The sequence below is a fragment of the Aythya fuligula genome, chromosome 16 (assembly GCF_009819795.1).
Source record: "Aythya fuligula isolate bAytFul2 chromosome 16, bAytFul2.pri, whole genome shotgun sequence".
NCBI classification, from domain to species: Eukaryota; Metazoa; Chordata; class Aves; order Anseriformes; family Anatidae; genus Aythya; species Aythya fuligula.
The window spans coordinates 15,845,278-15,865,019 of NC_045574.1; the positions used below are offsets into that span (position 1 = coordinate 15,845,278).

At 68.4% G+C, this 19,742-nt stretch overlaps 1 protein-coding gene across 2 annotated transcripts; it reads left to right on the plus strand.

The window, feature by feature from the left end:
- The first annotated feature begins 15,619 nt into the window (after positions 1-15,619).
- On the plus strand, positions 15,620-19,718 carry DNTTIP1 (deoxynucleotidyltransferase terminal interacting protein 1). 2 transcript variants are annotated; one of them, XM_032198273.1, is made up of 13 exons: positions 15,620-15,719; positions 15,798-15,868; positions 15,969-16,065; positions 16,155-16,253; positions 16,514-16,582; positions 16,895-16,951; positions 17,181-17,242; positions 17,667-17,712; positions 18,148-18,206; positions 18,389-18,449; positions 18,792-18,863; positions 19,072-19,127; positions 19,567-19,718. In XM_032198273.1, exons 1-13 carry the CDS (start codon positions 15,633-15,635, stop codon positions 19,709-19,711), a joined length of 981 nt encoding a protein of 326 aa, XP_032054164.1. In that variant the 5' UTR covers positions 15,620-15,632; the 3' UTR covers positions 19,712-19,718. The 2 variants fall into 2 exon arrangements, with proteins under 2 accessions (XP_032054164.1, XP_032054165.1); XM_032198274.1 differs by lacking the exon at positions 18,792-18,863.
- Positions 19,719-19,742: the final 24 nt, after the last annotated feature.

The following is a 19,742-nucleotide window of genomic DNA, read 5'->3' on the forward strand; positions in this document are numbered from 1 at the left end:
CAGCCGTCCCGGCAGTCAGGGACAGGAGTGCCCGAAACCTGTTGACTCAGATTCCTTGCACCGAGGTTCATTTGCATCCCGGAGTGTGAAAGCCTGGTTGGAAATGCAGGCAGGGCAGACGAAGCGCCCAGCATGGAGAGAGGGCAGGGAGCAGCCCCCACGTGCCGGGGCCCCACAGACCCTGCTCCCCCCCTGTCCCAGCCCAACCCATCATCCTGACACCTCCCCGGGCTCCCCAGGGCTCCCCCGGCCCCGAGCAGCTCCGTGCAGGGAGGCAGAGCCGGGCTGTGGGGCAATACTGCAGGGGCTGAGCCAGCACAGCCCCCGGCTGCCCCCACTGCCGAGGGGGGTGAGGGTCAAGGGGGGCTGCGAGAGCCCCAGGCAGGGCTGCGGCAGGACAGGGCACTGCGCCGTGGGGCAGCACCCTCACGACCTCAGGCACCCGGGTCCTGTCCCCGTCCTGTCCCTGGGGTCATCCCGACCCCAAAGCGTGGCGTGTCCGGAGATAAGCGTCCCGGCTGGCGGGGCGCCCGGGTTCTGGGAGCCTCCCTCCTCCCCGGGGCAGCCACCCTGCACCCCAGCAGCCCGGCCACAGACGTTAAACCCAGCCCTGAGCCAGCACCCGACACTCGCACGCCCCCAGCAGCACCATGAGCCCGGGGCTCTGCCTCCTCCTGGGCCTCCTCATCCTCGGGGCAGAGCCAGGCGCCGCAGCAGGGCAGGAGGGAGGTGAGTACCCAGGGGCAAACCCAGCAGCGGCCGGGCAGGGGAAGCCCGGGGCTGGCTCCTCGCACCCCAGCTCCCCTTGCCCCCTGCCCCCTGGGTCCCTCCTTGCCTCGTGCTGCCGTGAGCCCTCATCCCGACAGCACGGGGAGGGGGTCCCTGTGCCCAGGTGGCTGCAGAGCCCACCCCATGGCCCCACTGCCTCGGGGAGCACGCAGTGGACGCAGCCCCCCCGGGTGCCCCCGTCCTGCCCTGCGTGGGATGAAGCCAGGGCAGAGCAGCCCAGCTGCAGCGCTCTCCTGACGCCTCAGGACAATGGGAGGTTTCCTTTGTTTGGGCCGAGCAGCTGCTGTTTGCAGTGAAACCCTCCCAGCAGCGTCTCTGTTTGCAACCCAAACAGCGCAGCGCTGCCAGGAGCGGGCGAGGGATGTTTGCAAAAACTGCTGCTCCCGAGGCAGCCCCCGGCACAGCGGCAGGAGCCCCGCACAGGCGTGGGCAGCCGCGGCCAAGGGCAGGGGCTTTCCCGGCACAGCCAAGGGGAGCGCAGGGTGCCCCGAGCCCGTGGCCGTGCCCCAGCACCCGGCAGCCTGGGGGACAGGGGCACTGCCTGGGGGGGGCAGGTTCCCTTTCTGAGGGGTGAACCGGGCTCTGTCCTGCCCCGCTGCAGCCAAGGAAGGCGCGTGCCCAGGGGGGGCCACGGGGGAGGCCCTGTGGGTGTTCTGCCTGGCGGACGAGTCCTGCCCCGGGGCCGAGAAGTGCTGCCGCGATGGGGCTGTGAGAGCCTGCACCACCCCCAGCAAAGGTACCGCCAACCCCCCGCACACCGACCACGGCTGGGGCACGGGGGCATGGCCACATCGCGGGGAGGCTTCACCGCAGCATGGGGGGCTCCTGGGGGACCCTTCCCAGCTCTCCCAGTCCCCGGTGCTGTGGGGGAAACCAGGCTGCCGCCCCCTCCCCATCCCTGCCCTGCCCCACGGCCAGCAGCACCTCGGTGGGTGGGCACGGGATGGCGCGGGGTGGCCGCACATGGCCCCAAGCTGACGCCCCCGCTCCCCAGCAGTGCACCCCGGGTACTGCCCGGGGCGAGGGGCAGCGGGGGCGGCGGGGGCGGCGCGGTGCCACCGGAGCTGTGCCAACGACAGCGAGTGCGGAGCCGATGAGAAGTGCTGCACCGTGGGCTGCCACCGGCGGTGCGCCACGGCGCTGCCAGGTACAGGCAGGGCCGGCACGGTGCCCGGCTCCGCAGCCAGCCGGGGGGGTCGGTGTCACCCGGTCCCCCCCCCTGCTGAGGCTGCCCCGCTCCCCAGCCCACCCCGGTGCCTGTCCCCGGTTCCCGGCCGGGCCCCGCCGCGTGCGGTGCCCCAACGCCTGCAGCGATGACAGAGGGTGCCCCCCGGAGCAGAAATGCTGCTTCACCGGCTGCGGCCTCGGCTGCGTGACGCCGCTGGGGAGCGGCAGCAGCGACTTCCCCCCCCCCGGGGAGGTGGACTGGAGCCTCAGCCAGGCGGAGGAGACGCACCGAGGTGACAAGGGGGGAGTGCTGGGGGTCCCCGGCCCCCTCGTGCAGCATGGGCGGCTCAGAGCCCCTGCTGATGGGGGCTGTCCCGTGGGAAGGAGAGGCAGCAGAGAGGGGGGGTACGTGGTGGTTGGGGTGCTCAGGGATGTCCCTCACCATCACCTGGGGGGCCCCACTACATGGAGCCCATGCAGAGCCTCCCCTGAGCTCAGCTGCCACCCCCCAGAGGCTGAGCTGCAGCAGAGCCCTTGCAGCCCCCCCCCGGGCTGCGCTCCCCTCCCCAGTCCCCCATGGAGGGGACCCAGCGCCCGCCCCGCAGCAGAGCGGGGTTGAGGGGGCTGCAGCCAGCTGGTGCTGCCCCGACACCCCCTGTGCTGCCGCAGGGGAGCCACAGAAGCCGGGGACGTGCCCCCAGGACTTCACACACTGCCTCCGCCTGGAGCCCCCCCTGTGCACCAACGACTCGCTGTGCCCCGGCTGGCACAAGTGCTGCCCCCATGGGTGCCGGCTGCGCTGCACCCCTCCTGCAGAAGGTACATCGCCGGCACAGCCCTCAGCATCCTGCTGCAGAAGTTTTGGCCCCTTTTGGCCCCCAGCCCCATCCCTGTCCCTGCCCCGTCCCCGCAGCTCCCCGCACCCCGCTGGCAGCCCCCTGCCCATGGCCCCCAGCACCAGGAGGGAGCAGCTGGGGGGGGCTGGGATGAGGCACGAGGAGGGGTCCAGGGCACGGCCCGGGGAGGGTCTGGCACAGGCAGGTTTCCCAGCACTGCCCCGGGGGTCCCGGGCAGGGCTCAGGGCGCGGTGCCGCAGACACGTGCCACCTCCCTGCCACACCGGGACCCTGCGGTGGCCGCGAGCTGCGCTTCTTCTACAACGTCACCTCCGGGCGCTGCGGGACGTTCCCCTACGGCGGCTGCGGGGGCAACCCCAACAACTTCAGGACGCAGGCAGCGTGCCACCGGGCGTGCCTGGGACACGGTGAGGGGCTGGGGAGCCCCAGGCTGCATGGGGCATGGTGGGGCTGGGGGCTGCAGGACGGGATGGGGGGGGACGGCAGTGTGTGGCCGGAGAACCCCGGGGCACAGCAGGGCAGTGGGTTGTGTCCTGCCAGCGCCCAGGGGTGCCGAAGCCTCACACCCACTCTGCTCCACCAGAGAAACCCAAACCCGGGGAGTGCCCGGCGGGGCTGCCGGTGCTGCCGGGGCCATGCCGGGAGGAATGCGGAGGTGACAGCGACTGCCCCGGCTCACAGAAGTGTTGCAACAGCAGCTGCGGGCACCAGTGCCTGCCCCCAGCCCCGGCCAGTGAGACGGAATGGGATGGGATGGGATGGGATGGGATGGGATGGGATGGGATGGGATGGGATGGGATGGGATGGGATGGGATGGGATGGGATGGGATGGGATGGGACAGGACGGGACCCCATGCCACTGCCAGCCCGTTCCTCACCCCGCAGGGAAGGCCGGCTTCTGCCCGGCCAGCGCGGGGCTGTTCCCCAGCTACGACTGCAGGGAATGGTGCCAGCGAGACGCCGACTGCCCCGGCAAGGAGAAGTGCTGCCTGCGCGGCTGTGACTCCGTGTGCCTGCGCCCGGCCCGAGGTTGGAGCCGCCAGGCACCCTGCTGGGCCCCCATCACGGCCCCCAGGCCCCCCCCCAGCCGCACTGCCCTCTGCCTTCCAGAGAAGCCGGGGATCTGCCCCCTGACCGAGGCGGCACCGCGGACCGGGACCCCGTGCCAGGCCTCCTGTGCAGAGGACGGGCAGTGCCCGGGGGACGAGAAGTGCTGCAGCAGCCGCCGATGTGGCCGGGTCTGCCTGGCTCCTGAACGAGGTGAGGGGATGGCCATGGGGCCGGGTGCGGGGCCCAGCCCCTGCCCAGCCTCCTGCAGCATGCGGGGAGCCTGGGCCCAGCTCAGACCTCTTCAGGGCACGGTGCGCGGGGCTGCGGCCATCGGAGGGGCCCCACGGGGCCGGGACAGCGACGTCCGCAGCCCGCTCCCCATGGGAGAGCTTCCTGTGGCTCCGCTGCCCCCCTTCCCACCTCTCTTTCAGACAAACCTGGCCAGTGCCCAAAGGTGAGGCCACGGCAAGCACCGGAGCCGTGCACGGAGGAGGACGCCTGTGGCCACGACAGGGACTGTCCCCGGCAGGAGAAGTGCTGCTTTGACGGCTGCGCCATGCAATGCACGCGCCCTGCCAGGGGTAACCACGAGCAGCCAGGACCCGGCTCCGCACCGGGCACAGGGCACAGGGCACGGGGCAGCAGCGTGAGCAACGCTGGAGCCGGGGGGGCTGCCCTCACCCTGCCCCCTCCCGCAGAGCACCCCGGGGAGTGCCCCCGGGCTGAGCCGTGCTGGGACCCTCGGCGCAGGCCCGGGAGCCAGTGCCTGGACGACAGCGCCTGCCGGCGGGACGAGAAGTGCTGCAGCACTGGCTGCGCCTGGGCGTGCGTGGCCGTGGCCGTGCCCGCAGGTAGCGGGGAGCATTCTGGTGCCGGGCAGCGAGACACCGGCCCTGCAGCCAGCTGGGGGTGACCGCAGGCGGCTGTGCCCGCAGAGAGCCAGGATGGAGCCCCCGGGCAGTGCGTGCAGGAGTGTGACACCCACCTGCAGTGCCCCCAGGGGCAGAGGTGCACCAGCACCGGCTGCGGCCGTGTCTGCAGGGACGTCCCTGGAGGTGGGTGCTAGCTGGCACCCCTGGGGGCCGCAGTGCCGTGCCCCACAGAGCCCAAGGCGCTCTGCCCTGCAGGGAGGGTGGGAGCGTGCCCCATCCCCAGGGGAGGTGGGACGTGCTTGGACCTGTGCAGCTTTGCCGAGGAGTGTCCCTGGGGCCACAGGTGCTGCAGCAAGGGCTGCGGCCACATCTGCACGCGGGTTGCTGACAGTGAGGAGGCTGCGGTGCAGGTGCCGTCACCAGGAGGCACAGCGGGCCATCGGCCCCCGGGGGGAGGCAGAAAGGGCCACAGCCCTGGGGGGCCCAGCTCAGTGTCACCGTGGGGGCAGCAAGAGCCAGCTCCGGGCTGGAGCACTCCTTTGGGGCCTGGGGACCCAAAGGGATGTGGAGCAGGAGGGAGCTGTCTTGGCCATGCCCAGACCCCATGGGGCTATGACCCTGGCTGCTGATTCTCACCCCTGCAGCCTCAGGGCTCCCTAAAACACATCCTCCCCTCCAGATGCTGCGTGACAGGAGAGCAGCAGCTCCGTGGCAGGAAGGTGCCGTTGTTCCGGGACACTGGGCGGCCACAGCCCCAAACTGGCCTGTCCCCTTCTTGCTGCTGCCAGCAATAAAGCACGTGCTCACCATCTCCGGCTGCTTCCACGTCTCCGCGTTGCAGGCCTGGCCCAGGGCAGCCCCCAGCACAGCCCCTGCATTGCCACAGAGGGGCACGGGCTGGGGCTCTCCCCCCTGGTGCTGGGGTGCACCCGGGGCAGGGGACACTGCACAACCCCCTGGGGCCGCAGGAGCTCGGCGATGCACCGTGGGCACAGCCCTGCCCGGCCGGCCCCGGAGCTGGGGGCAGCACGGGGACCACCCCGCAGCGAGGTGGGGAAGTTTCTCCACCATTAGCTTGCTGTAGGGCCCAGCCGGGTCACATCTGCAGCTTGAGGGCAGGACTGGGAGCGGAAACCAATTTAGATGCAAGCAGGAGCTGTGCCGGGGTAGCTGGGTCCGAGACCTGCGGCAGGAAGGACAAGACCCAGACCTGCTCATCAAAGGACCTGTCCTTGTATTGACAGCTTCACAGCCCCGGGCGACGGGCTGGGCTCCTCCAGGCAGGACACGATGACGACGACGATGACGGTGGCACAGGAGGGGACAGCCAGGCTGCTGCACGCACCACGGCCCTGCCCTCGGGCAGGCAGCTGTCCCCGGGCAGGACACGGTCCCCAGCACGGCCACCGCGGGCAGCAGCACCCGCTGCCACCAGCCCCGCGGGGAACAGCTCCCTGCGGGGATGGGGACGGGGATGGGGACGGGGCCGTGCCCGCAGGCAGCAGCATCTGCCTGGCAGGGGCCGGGCGCGGGCGAGGAGGTGCTACCGGGCACCGGGGGCTGAAAGGCGCGGGGTCAGCAGCGGGGCCGGGCCCAGCATCGCCCCGGGGGGCAGCAGCGGCCCCGCAGCCCGGGGGGGGCTCTGCCGGTGCGGCCGGTTCCCGGCGTGGGAGCAGGCCTGGAAGCACTCCCGCTTGGTCTCGAAGTTGTTCCTGTTGCCGCCGCAGCCGCCGTAGATGAACTCCTCGCAGCGCTGGCTGGAGGCGTTGTAGAAGAAGCGGATGAAGAGCGCCTTGCAGTTCCCGCAGACGGAGGGCAGGTAGCAGAAGTCTGCGCGGTCGCAGGGGCCGAGGTGAGCCGGGGACGGGGACCCCGCCAGGCTCAGCGCTGCCCAGCGGGGCAGGGTCTGCTCTGAGCCCCCAGGAGCCCGGCACAGCGATCTGTGCGGGGGTCCCACCCCACCCGGCACCGATCCCCTCCCAGAGCCAGGTCTGCGCCCACCCTCCCCAGGGATCCGCATCCCCCAACCCACTCAGGGGCAGCCCTCGGGGAGGGCCGTGTGAGCCCCGCTCACCGGGGAGCCCTTCCCACCCTGCTGGGCTCAGCACCAGCCCCCCGCCCGCCCCGCGCCGCTGAGCCCTCACCGAGCACCGGCTCCTGGCACGTGTAGCCGCACTTGCTGGGGCAGCACTTGGTGGCACCGGGGCAGTCGGCATCACCAGCACAGTGGGAGCACGAGGTGTCCTGGCGGCAGGAGCTGCAGTCCTTGTCCAGAAGGTTCTCCACCTCGGGGATGTGGTAGCAGTACCCAGGCTTTTCTGCGGGACACAGCGGCCGGGATGCTGGGGAGGGGCAGGGAGCAGGGGCCGAGCAGCCCCCCGGGACCCCAGCAGGACCCCAATGGCCCCAGCCCCGTGGTCGACCTGGGCAGCGGGGAGCAGCAGCACCCCAGGCATCCCTGCCCCCGGGACGTGCCCCAGCACTCACCCATCCCCATCGCCGGCTCCGATCTTCCAGGCACACGCGGGGTCGGGCCGGACCGTGCAATCAGGGGGATGAGGGCCGCGAGGAGGAGGAGGAGGAGGCAGGCTCGCAGCGCCATGGTGCCCTGCGTGGCCGGCTCTGGGCCCCGGGTGCGTCAGGCTGGGATTTAAGGCGTGCCGGCAGGGTGGAGGGAGCAGGGCAGGCGCCCGAGCCCTGCTAATTCCTGCCGTGGGTAACGAGCCGCACCCAGGCAGGGCCCGGCCTCCCCAGCAGCATCCCGGCCGCAGCCCTGGAGCCGGGGGGACCGGTAGGACGGGAAGGCTGCTCTGCTGCAGCCCGCGGGGCACCCGGCCCCGGGGCGCCAGGGCCAGGCTGGGGACACGCGGTGCCCGCCCGCAGCCCCTCGCGGCCCTGGCACAGCCGTCAGCCGGGGACAGGCCCCTCCAGGCCTCGGGTCTTCTCCTTCTCCCTTGGCCCCGCAGCCGGGTGCGGTGCTGGCAGCGGGGTGGCCGCTGCCCAGGGCACCGGGCTCGTGGGGCGCGGGGCAGGCGGGCCCCCAGCACCCGGCGCACGTGGGCGGGCGTGGGGTGAAACCAGCAAAGTGAGAGAGAAACAGATTAAGCTCTTCCCATTCAGCAGGAATAATTGTCTGCCTAATTGCTGCTGTAATTACTGTCCCACGGGGAAGCAGAGAGAGAGGAAAGCTCTGCAGGGAGAGGCAGGAAAGTTGGAGCCGGGTGGGGTGCGGAGGGAGGTGCCCCCGACCTGCCCTCACCCCCCCGCAGCTTTTCAGTAACATTCCCGCAGACCCCGGGGACAGAGACCCCCCCACAGCGTCCCAGGCTTCAGACACCAGAGACGTGGCAAAGCCTGAGTGGGGCTGGAGCCCAGCCCAGCCTCACCACAGCCACAGCCCGGGGATGGGGGACACGAGTGGGGACGTGCCAGCCCCCACCTTGGTGCTGGCAGGGCTGCAGCTCGGTGGCTGCCCTCCACACCTCTCACAGCCCCGAGCTGCCCAGGAAATGCCCCGGCTGCACAGAACCCCCCAGCCCCACGCCCAGCAGCAGGGCAGGGTCACGAAGCCAAAATCTACCAGGCTACATTTTTCCTGCTGCTATCTCCCCGCGGTATCTTCTCCAGCCAGGTGATGATTGCTCCGGCTGCGATCGTGCTGCACTGCAGCCCTGAGGGGTGATGGAGCCGGGGCCGAGCAGCGGCGATGCTTGGAGGAGCTGGGGCACAGGACGGGGGTCAGCCTGGGGGAGATGTGGGGGAACCACACAGCCAAAGGCCCAGCACCACGGAGCCGCGTGGAGGGCCCCGTCCTGCCCTGGCCCTGGGGACGCTCAGCCTGAGTCACGGGCGGCAGCGCGGGGCGAGCGTGGCCGGACCTCCGCCCCGGCAGCAGCAGCGACCGGGCGGCACGGGGAGCACCCAGGAATGCGGCACCTCCCGGGGAGGGCCTGGGGCTGGGGCCGTGCCACCCGGCGGTGCTGGGGCCGTGCCACCTGGTGGTGCTGGGGCTGGGGCCGTGCCACCCGGCGGTGCTGCCGCTGCCTGGCCCGGGCGCGAGGCAGGATGGGGCTGGCAGAGCCGAGGGCAGAGCCCCAGCGCAGCACTGCCCGGACAGCCTCGGTTTTGGGCACGTGGGCACGCACACGGTGAGGGCTGTGCGCACACTCACACACACACACAGAGCACGCCTTGCACACACACACACACACACACATGTGTCCCACTGGGGTCCGCTGCTCCACCAGGCCGCTCGCAGCCCCACGCTCGCTGGGGCCCTGGGGACAGCAGCACCGGGTGGCTGAGCTGCGGCCGGTCCCGGGATCCCATGGACGGGAGCGGGAGGCGAGAGGCAGCTCGGGCACCGTGACGGGGACTCAGGCAAGGACCGGTGCCCAGGCAGAGCCCCTGTCCCCACGCAGCCTCCAGCTCCCTGCCCTGCGCCCCGGCTGCCCCACCGAGGTGTGGGGCTGGTGGCCACCGTCCCTCCTGGGCCAGGCTCAGTCCCCAGACACGGATGCAGGCTGTGGGGCTGTGGACCATGTCCGGTCACAGGACGTCCCTCGGGAGCCAGCGATTGTTCCCCGTGGCAGAACAATGCCCGGAGAGCTGCCAGGGCACCACGGGCTGCTCCACACCGCCTGGCCTGGGAGCCACCTCCAGCTGCCTCGCAGAGCCCAGCCCCACACTGGGGTCCCCCCGGCCCCCACTGCCCACCCGGCCCTGTCCTGTCCCCCAGCCACCCTCACAGCTGTGCTGGTGCCCCTGGGTGCTGTGGGTGCTGCAGCACAGCTCGGCTCAGCTCGGCACGGCACGGCACAGCCCCTGGGGCTGCTCAGAGCCCCCTGCCAAGCACCGGGGGCACGCAGCTGCGCCGTGGTCCCAGCTCTGAGCCTCGTCCAGCGGCACCGGCACAGGAGGGAGGGGACGGGGGGGTCACGCTCAGATGGAGCTGGGGCAGGGACGGGGTCACGGGGACCAACCTCCGTCCCGGGGAGGATTTAAAGCCCTGCCTGCACCTTGCAGCAGCCTGGCACTGCCAGCCCCGTGCGCCATGCGGGTGCTGTCGCTGCTCCTGCTCCTGGGGCTCTGCTGCCTCTGGGCCCGGCTGGTGGCTTCAGGTGAGTGGGGGGGTGCCCACGCAGAGGGCCGAGCGTGGCTGTGCCCCCCTGTGTGACCCTAAACCTCACAGCCCAGCAGGCTCAGGCCCTCCAGGGCCCTGGAATGCCGCAGGGCTGGGACGCTCCTGCCTCTCCCCAGGTTTCACCTAGCTCCCGTCTGGACCCCCCCGAGGACCCCGCTTGTGCAGCTGCTTGGCACCGGACAGACAGACAGCCGGACAGCCGGACACGGAGGCATCCTTGGGCTGCAGGACGAGCACCCACCACCCCCATCCCCTCCCGCCGCGCTCAGCTCAGCACCAGGCACGGCTGTCCCTTTGCCTCTTCCTTGCCAGTAAACCCAGTCTGCAATGAGCACTGGTGGCTCCTGCTGTGTCAGTCTCGTTTCTGTTCCCAGAGCCCCCCTGGAGCAGACGCCCGGCAGGACCCCGCTGTGTCCCCACACAGGACTCGGCCTTGTCCCTGGAGCTTGTCCAGGGCCCCGGGTGGCCCCAGGGGGCATGACCAGCCTCAACCTCTCCCTGGTTCAGCTCAGCTGCTCGTCCAGGCTGTGAAATACCAGGGCTGTTTCTGGGTCTGCATGGATGCAGCTGGGAACGGCTCCACTCGCAGCACCAGCCGGCTTCCAGCTGCTGCAGGCAGGACCCCAGAGCCCCCAGGCACCAGGGGCCGTGTCGGAGCCACACCTGAGCACTGTGAGCAGTGCTCCCCCAGCTCCTGACCCCGCTGCGAGTCGTGGTCACGGTGCTGCGGGCACAGCGAGGCTCCAAGGGGCACACGAGCCTGTGCCCGGGACCTGGCCGAGCCCTGCCAGCACGGCTGCTTTGGGAGGTGCCCTGGGGCCAGGAATCCTCAGGGGGCTGTGGGGACCCCACAGGGGGCTGTCGTGGCCCGGGGAAGCTCTGCTGGTCCCAGACGTGAGCCTGGGCTGTGCTGCCCCTGGGGCTCTGCCTCGGTGTCCAAATCACTGTGAAGCAGCCCCGGCGTGGGAGCTCCGGCATCCCCTGGGCAGTGCTGGGGCTGCCCCAGGTGGCCGTGCCATGCAGGCACTGTGACAAGGGACAGCTTGAGGTGCTGAGCCAGTGGCCCAAGGGTTTATTAGGAAAGAGAAGGTCCTGCCCAAGGCGACGTTGGTGCCCAGGACCAGCCCTGGCAGAGCGAGGCAGAGGCGGAGGCAGGGGGCAGGGGGCTGCTGCCCCATGTGCCCACCCACCACAGGTGCTCCTGGCCCTGCAGCATCGGTCACCAAGCGTCGTCACTGCCGTCACCCCCACCGTATTCTTCACCATCATCATCGTCACTGTATCTGTCATCCTCTCTATAGTCATTGCCACCCTCGCGTTCATCTTCATCATCATCGTCATCGTAGCCATCATCATCATCATCGTAGTCATCATCATCCTCATCCTCATGTTCATGCTTCTTTTTCTCTTCCTCCTCCTCATCGTCGTCGTCATCATCGTCGTCGTCGCTGTCGTCGCCCTCCTCGCTGTCTCCGTGGTCAGACTCGGGCTTCTCCCCCGACTCGGGCTTCTCCCCACTCTCCGGCTTCCCCCCAGCCTCTGGTTTCCCTGCCGCCTCTGGTTTCTCTGCCACCACAGCTGTCCCCCCAGCCTCCAGCTTCCCCCCAGCCTCCGGCTTTTCCCTGCTCTCCGTTTTCTCCGCGCTCTGCGTTCCCCCCCCTGCCCCTGGCTTTGACTCAGTCTTTGGCTTTTCCCCAGCCTCCGCCTTCCCCCCGCACGCCGGCTTCTTCCCCGCACTGGGTTTCCTCCCGGTCTCCGGCTTCTCCCGCAGCAGAGGTTTGCCCCCTGGCGTGGGCTTCCCCCCGCTCTCGGCTCCGTTCCCCGGCCATGCCCCACGCGGGGGCTGCTCCGCGCTGCCCCGCTCTGCCCCCGGCTGCAGCCCCCCGGCTGCGGGGCCGGGCTCCTCCCGGTGCAGGGTGTCCTCTGGCCACGGCCGAGTCGCGGGGATGGCAGAGGCTGCTCCGGGCACCCCTGGGTGGGAAGAGAACGGGGCCATCAGCACACGGAGAGCACCCAGGTGCCAGCAGGAGCCACCCAGGCAGCCCCTGCAGGAGGGGTGGAGGGAGGGGGTGAGATGCGGACAGCAGCAACACAGAGACACAGGATGAGAGGGCGAGGTGCTCAGCCAGGGCACGGGCACGTCGCTGAGCGTGCTTCTGAAGCACAGACACCTTCCTGCTGAGCAGCAACGGGCAAGCCCAGAAACGGAGCTGCAGCGCACAACTCGCTGCTGCCGTGCATCACCTGGCAGATCTCTAAAACAGGGAACGGGACCAAAGTATTAGGATGAAGGCATCAAAACCCCTGACTTGCCAGAAGAAGGTAAGCTAGAGCATGAGCTTTAAAACAGCCTGCAACCGAGACCAAAAGAAATTCAGGTTTCTAGAGAAGAACGTTCAGAAAACGATGGAGACATTTCTGCAGACGCGTTTCCATTAGAGTGCAATGGCCCCAGCACCTCATCACGGAGCAGCAGCACATCTGGCCCACGCTGAGCCGTTATTGCCTGGTCGTTTAAGCTTTAAAATAAAACAGCCCAAGTGGCAGCAAGCACGGGAGCATTCTGGAAGAAAAGGCTCAGCGGAATTTTAAACACTGCTCTAAAAATCAGTTCACCGTTCACTCAGGAAGAAATGCAATTTTCATTTCTTTGGAAGTTCGCCATTACACCCAAGGGGAAGAGACAAAAAGGAAAAAGAAAAAAAAAAAAAAGGAATGAAAAATAATTGTTCTGAGGGAATTTCCCCTTCCAGACGCGTGCTCCCCTCGGGGGGTGGCTGTGATCGTGCCTGCAGCGCGCCACGAGCAGGGAGCGGGCAGCCAAGGTGCAGCCAGCGCCCGGGGACACCCGCGTGTGTGGACACAGCACTTGCCCCACGCAGGCTCTGGCAGCTGCCTGCTTCCGTTCGGATGCAGAAATGTCCAGAGCAAAGCAGTCGTGGCTGGGGTCCCCGCGGGTGACAGCCCCCTCAGCTGCCCCCTGCCCAGCCAAGGTCTCATCTTGCTCCTGCCTCTGGCTTGGTCCAGCCCACGGCAGCCCTGGGCTCTGCCACGGGAGCTGCTTCTGCCCGACGAGACACGGGGAGCAGCTCCCCAGCACCGCCGTGGCTGCAGGCTCCATCCCCCATCTGGGCACTCCCCAAAAAAGAGACCCCCGGTGCCAGCAGCCCCCAGCCCCACAGCTGCTGGGGCTGGGCAGCACCAGGCTGCACCCTCCTGGTGCTCAGCACAAGTGGGGCCCCCACCGATGGCACCAGAAGCAGCAGCATCAGGAGGATGTCAGAGAATGCAAGAGGAGCCTTGGCGGCTGGAGCGCAGCAGGCACCCTTAGCAGTACTTGCCTGGCCTTTAACACCTGGCAGAACTCAAAGATCCCAAGATGTAAGCAAGGGTTAAACCTCACGAGGGCTGCAAGCCTCAGCAGAAAGCTCTCCTGAACGCCAGGGTTCAAGCAGACACCAAGGCACACAACTCCCAAGACCCAGGCTGTCTCCTCGGGGCGTGCGGTGCTCACCTGCGGCGGGCGCGGCGTGCAGCGGGGCGCTCAGGGCCAGGAGCCCCAGCAGGAGGCTGCCGCTCGCCCACATGCTGCCAGCGCGAGTGCCCGGGTGGCGCCGGGCGGGGATTTAAGGTTCCCCCCCGGGAGAGGCGGCGAGGGCCGAGGAGGCGGCCCTGGGAACCTCCCACGTCCCGCCACAACACCGCCGCTCACTGCAGAGACGCTCGGGACGCCAGCAGCACCCCGGCTGCACTGCCACGGAGCAGCGGGAGAGGATGCTGGGCAGCACGGCCACGCGCTGCAGGCAGCCCCCGGAGGCTTTACTGCTGCTCGAGGCTGTGAGCCGGCCCTCCCTCGAGGCTTGCTTTGGTCCGTTCTTCGTTCTTCACAGGCGTCTTCCCCTCTGCGGGTGTTTGTGATGCCAAAAGTGCTTTCCCCCTGGGGCACTTTCCCAGCTCCAGGCAGTGCCCTGGAAGGCGTGAAGCAGCGTCCCATCGCCCCGAGGAGTTCAGCACTCCATGCACAGACATTTGCACTGTTGGCTTTGTGATTTGTTATGTTTTAAAAACAGCTGGAAAAAGTTCTCTTGTCAGACAGAACGCTGTGCCGCAGCACGGCCAGCTGCAGAAGGTGACGTGTGGGGCAGTGCGGGAAGTGGGCAGGTGCAGGGCCTGTGCTGCCCAACCTGCGTGGGAGGACGGCTCCCTGCTCTAAGTGCAGGTTTCCTCCTCTCCTTGTGGCCGTGACTCAATTCCCGTGCTATTTCCCTGCAAACTTCCCGTGTCTGCCACCTTCCCGCACTCCGTGCGTCACAGCCCCAGGCCCTACCCGGGCAGGTGCCCACATTGCTGCAGCCAGCGGTGCTGAGCAGGGCCTTGTGCCGTGCCACCCCTGCGCCCTGCTGCCTCCCACACCACCCACGGGCACGTGGTGCTCTGAGGGACCCCCAGCATGGCCCAGGTGCCGCGGGGAGCCTTGGAAAATCCATCCCCCAAAATCCACAGGCCCCTTTTGCAGGTCTTGCTGCCGTAGTTCCACAGCCAGGTTACACAGAGCGTACCAGATTTGCCTCCCAAAGCCTCTCCCCAGCCTCCAGAGCGCTGGGTCGCTCCCTGCGCAGCCCCTCGGTGGCTGCAGCTCCCTGGTCTCCGCCTGGCACGCTGCCGGAGCTGAGCACCCAGTGGTGGCACTGGCCTCAGCCAGCACTGACACACACTGGCCTCTGAGCACCCCGGATGAGATGTTGCAGGGGCTGGTAATGACAACTCTGCAATTATCTCCATTACTCCTTAGCCGCAGATTCCTATCTACTTCCTCCCTACCTCAAATAATGACTAAGGCATGGGGTGAAACCTGGCCGGTGCAAGCAGCCGGGACTCACGGTATGACCTGAGCAGCAGAGCAGCTCCCTGAGGAGGGCTCCCAGGGTCACTGCTTTGATTGGCACCGTCCTTGCTCTTCCTTTACAAATCCACTGCTGCTCATCTACTGCAGGGAAAACAAAAAAAAAGGAACAAAGCACAAACTACCAAGCAAGAGCCAACCAGCTCAGGAGGTACTCGGGAAGAACAGAATCTTTTGTGCATTCACTGATTGTGCAAATAAAGTTGCTAATAACTTGGAGCAACCAGGGTTGCGTATAAAAAGCCCAATACTGACAAAAATGAAGCCGCGGCAGCACGGTGACTGGCACGGCCACACGGCGGGGGCAGTTTGTGCCGCCCGACCTCACCGGGCACAGCAGCCCGACCGCGCGGGCAGGGGAGGCGCACGGCCGGGGGTCTGGGGCCGGTTTGCTGGAAGTGGCAGCACGAGCACGGTGCCGAAACACAGCCGGGGCTTCAGCAGCCGTACAGCAGCCCCGGGGCACACGGCGAGAGGGCCCCAGCGTTGTGTCTCCGAGTCTCGTTGATTTATCTGATTTATCTGATTTATTTTATTTATATTATTTATTTATTTATTTCTGTATTTATTTATTTATTTATTTATTTATTTATTTATTTTCTATATTTTATTTTATTTATTTATTTTCTTTCTCTCGGAAGCCCCAAGACACCCTGCGGGCGTCGGGGCCGGGGCCGGGGCCGGGGCCGGTCGTGCAGGCGGCGGCGCTCGGGGCCCGTCCCGGTGGCGGTGGCGGTTCCGGTGCCGTTGCCATGGCAACGCCGCTTCCGCCCGTCGCCTCCCGATGACGTCACGGGGCTGGGCCGGGGCCTTCCGGGTGCCGCGCGGCCGCGGGCCGGGAGCGGGGCGCGATGGGCGCCGCCCGCGACGCGGAGCAGCAGCCGGGGCCGCCGGGCGAGGAGGGCCCGGGGGAGGCGGAGGAGCAGCCGGGGGGCTCGGTGAGGCGGGCGGGGGGCGCTGGGGAGCGGCGGGGCGGCGGCGGCGTTGGGCGGGCGGCTGACGGCGGTGTCCCGCAGAGCCCCTGGAACATCATGATCAAGCACCGCCAGGTGCAGCGGCGCGGCCGGCGCTCGCAGATGACCACCAGGTACGGCACCGGCACCGGGGGGCGGGGGGGGCTAGGCCCGGCCGGGCCCCGCGCCCCCTGCTCACCCCGCCCCCCTTTCCTGACCCCCCTCCGCCCGCAGCTTCACCGACCCGGCCGTGTCCATGGAGCTGCTGCGGGCCGTGCTGCAGCCCAGCATCAACGAGGAGATCCGGGGGGTCTTCAACAAGTACATGAAGGTGAGAGCCGCGGGGGGCTGCGTGCTGCCGGCCCGGCCGGGCCGCCGGGTGCTCACCCACCCCTCCTGTGCCGCCCCCCCCCCCCCCAGTTCTTCCAGAAGGCCGCCGCCAACGTGCGCGATAACATCGGGGAGGAGGTGGACCCCGAGCAGCTCATCCAGGAGACGTGCCGGAGCTGCCTGGAGCAGGTGGGCGCAGTGAGCGAGGCAACATGCTGAGAACGGGGCAGGGGGGGGCCTGGGGCAGCCACCCCTGGGGCATTGGGTTCTGTGGTGGCCACCTTGTGGTCAGCCGGGCACAAGATCCCCGGCCACAGCCTTGAAACATCTCCTGGCTGGGACCCTCTGCTCAGAGCAAGTGCCTCTGCACGCAGATCTCCTTCACAGGGCAGAGCAGGGGGTGCTGCCGGGTCCCCACAACCAGGTAACCCCCCCTTCTCCTCCTGCAGGCCAAGCTGCTGTTCTCTGACGGCAAAAAGGTTGTGCCCAGGCTGCCCCACGAGCAGGCAGGACCAAAGGTAAAAGTCGTTGTTCCCAGAGATTCAGTGATGTGTAGGAGCTGGGAGGAGCGGGCGAAGGGGCTGGAACTGCTCCGTTCTCTGCCTGTTCCTTGGCTGTCAAATTAGAGGAGTGGGGGTGGGCTTTAGGTGGGCTGTGCAGCGCTGTCCTTAGAAAGCTGCAGGGCAGCAAAGTGGGGCTCTGCCACCAACACCTCCCTGCCCGGCAGCTGTGAGGAGCTGAAGCTGGGAGCGTTGGGTGGGGCGGGAGGGGGAGCCCAGGGAGCACCGCAGCCCCCAGCACAGCCCCTGTTATCGCCATTCCCCTTCCAGCGTGCCCGGCAGTTGGATGAGGAGTTGAACCGTCGCGGAAGCCCCGTTCCCAAAAAGGTAGGAGAGCTTTCCCCAAGGGACTTGATGTTTGGGAAGGGCAGTGCCTCGCTCCTGGCCGTTCCTGCAGTACCAATGCGTGAGAGTGGTTTCTGTGATGGCTCAGAGGAGCTTGCTCTAGTGCCAGCCAGCATTAGTGCACGTGGTTAAAAGAGCGACTTTCCGAAGAGGGGACAGAGACAAAAGGGTTCTCTCCCCTCGTGCTGATGAGAGGCTTTCTTCCCTGCAGAGAAAGGGACGGCCTCCGGGACAGAGCCTGTCGAACGATCGCGGGGTCTCGGGCATGGCTGCGTGAGTACGGCCCCGAGCTGCAGGGGGTGGGGGGGAGCGAGGCCAGCTGAGACAGGGAGCAGGGAAACCCTGCCGGGAGCTCCTGCCCAGCACCACGGGGAGGTGCGGGAAGCGTGAGAGGGCAAGGTTTGGGCTGAGGTAGAGCTGCAGGAGGCTGCTGCCCTGCCGGGAAGCAGTTTGGGACGGGTCCAGACGGGTGGTTCAGGGGGCTGTGAGACCGGTGGGTCACAGGCAGCGGGGGGACCCTGTTAGCTGGGGGGAGAGAGAGAGAATGTGCAGCAGAGGTGAGGGTCCGCAGGCGGGCACTGCAGAGAGGTGGGAGTGGGTCTGGAAGGGCTGGAGCTCAGACCCCTGCTGCTGGGAGCTCGCGGTGTCTTTGTTGCCCCCCCGGGACCCACCCTTACTTCGTTTTCCTTCCCCGTAGGTGGAAGCTCAAAGTCTCTGAGCCCGTGAGAAGGGATGGACCAAAGGTACTGGCTGGCCGACGCCGCTGGGCTCACCCTCTCCTCCCCTTCGCTTCCGCCAGCAGAGCCCTGGGGCTGTGCCCTGCCGGGCCGCTGCAGTGCCGGGAGAGAAGCAAGAAGAGAAGTGCCTGGGAGCCTTTGCTTGCCTCCTCCAGACACTGTAGCCCGTAGCTCTGTGGTGTGGTGCAGCTGTTAGGAGACCCAGGCGAGCCGTAGCAGTAGCCAGGAGGATCCCACAAGTGTTTCCCCTGGGGGAAACCGCTTAGATCAGCGCAGGGTGATAGCAGCAGACTCCCTCCTCTGAGGCAATCCAGAGGTCTGTGGCTCCCTCCCAAGCCGAGGGGCGGTTCTGAGGTTCCCCATCAGAGCGCCGAGGCTCGTGGAGCACTGGCCGGCACCAGCTTCATTTCTAATGCTGCCCCTTTTCCAATTGCTCTGTAGTGGGATCCATCCCGACTGACTGAAACCACAACCTTTGTGCTGGGATCTCGAGCAAACAAGTAAGGAACGGCCCTGTTGATGGAGGGTGGTGTCTCCAAGGCAGGAGCCCGTAAGACTCCTCCGTCACTTCACTTCTCTGCCTCGGAAGCAGTAGGAAGGGCTGGGGAGGAGAGGAGGTGTCCCCGTGCCGTGCAGCCCCCCTCCGCCCGGCTGTAACGCCCCCCTCGTGTTCCTCTTTCAGAGCTCTCGGGATGGGAGGAACAAGAGGGCGGCTCTACATCAAGCATCCCCACCTCTTTAAGGTCAGGCACCGCGGCGGGACGCTTCCTCCTCGGGGTCCGCTCGGCAGCTGTCGGTGATGGGAGCCGGGAGCTTTGTCTCGCTGGGCGATTCCTCCACGGCCCCGTCTCGTCTCAGGGCACACCGTCGGGCCGGCACACGGCCACACGGCCACACGGCCTCCGAGCTGCCACCGCCCGCAGCCAGGGCTCGCTCCGAGGCGAGGGCAGGCAGGGCCGTGCCCCCCTCCGCCAGCCCCCGAGCGCGGGCTGGGCTCCGTCCCGGCAGGAGGAGTGGGGGGGGTCCGAGCTTGGGTGGGGGGAGCATCGCCCGCGCTCAGCCAGGCCCTCGCTGCTTTATTGCAGTACGCAGCCGACCCGCAGGATAAGCACTGGCTGGCAGAGCAGCAGCACATGAGGGCCACTGGGGGCAAGATGGTGAGTACGGCCCGGCCGCGCGCCGCGGGAGGCCGCCGGCAGGACAGGCAGAGGCAGGGGCAGGGGCAGGGGCGCTGCCGGGTGCTCGGCACCCCGGGCACCCGCTGGGCGTGCTGCTGGGGGGGCCGGGGAGGGGGGTGGGGGCGCTCCCGGTGCCGCTGCCCCCCCCCTGCCCCGCCGTGCCCAGCGCCCGTCTCGCCCCGCGCAGGCCTACCTGCTGCTGGAGGAGGACATCCGCGACCTGGCTGCCAGCGACGACTACAGGTGAGGGCACCCCCGGCACGGCGCCCCCCCAGTGCCCTCCCCCAGCCCCGTGTCCCCCCCGGTGCCCCTCTGACCTGGTGTGTCCCCCCCCAGCCCGGTGTGTCCCCCCCCCAGCCCGGTGTGTCCCCTGGTGTCCCTCTGGCCCAGTGTGTCTCCCCCCAGCCCAGTGTCCCTCCTGCTGCCCCTCACCCCGGTGCCCTGTGCCCCCCCCGGTGCCCCCTCACCCTGATGCCCCCCATGCCCGGTGCCCACTAATGGTGCCCCCCCCGGCGTCTCTCCTGCTGCTTGCTCACCCCTGTACGCCCCCAGCCCAGTGTCCCCCCAGTGCCCATCTGGCCCAGTGTCCCCCCCAGCCTGGTGCCTGTCCCCAGCCTGGTGTCCCCCCCCGGTGCCCCCCCCGGTGCCCCCCGTTCCCGCTGACCCCGTGCTGTGCCCGCAGGGACTCGGGCGAGCTGCGGCTGGAGGAGCTGAAGCCGTTCGTGCCGCCGCTGTGGATGACGGAGAAGATGCAGAAGTACATGGAGACGCTGCGCGAGGGGGGCGACCCCCCCCCGCCGCCCCCCGACGGCCCCCCCGCACCCTGAGCCCCCCCCCCCCAATAAAGCCGCTGCTTCG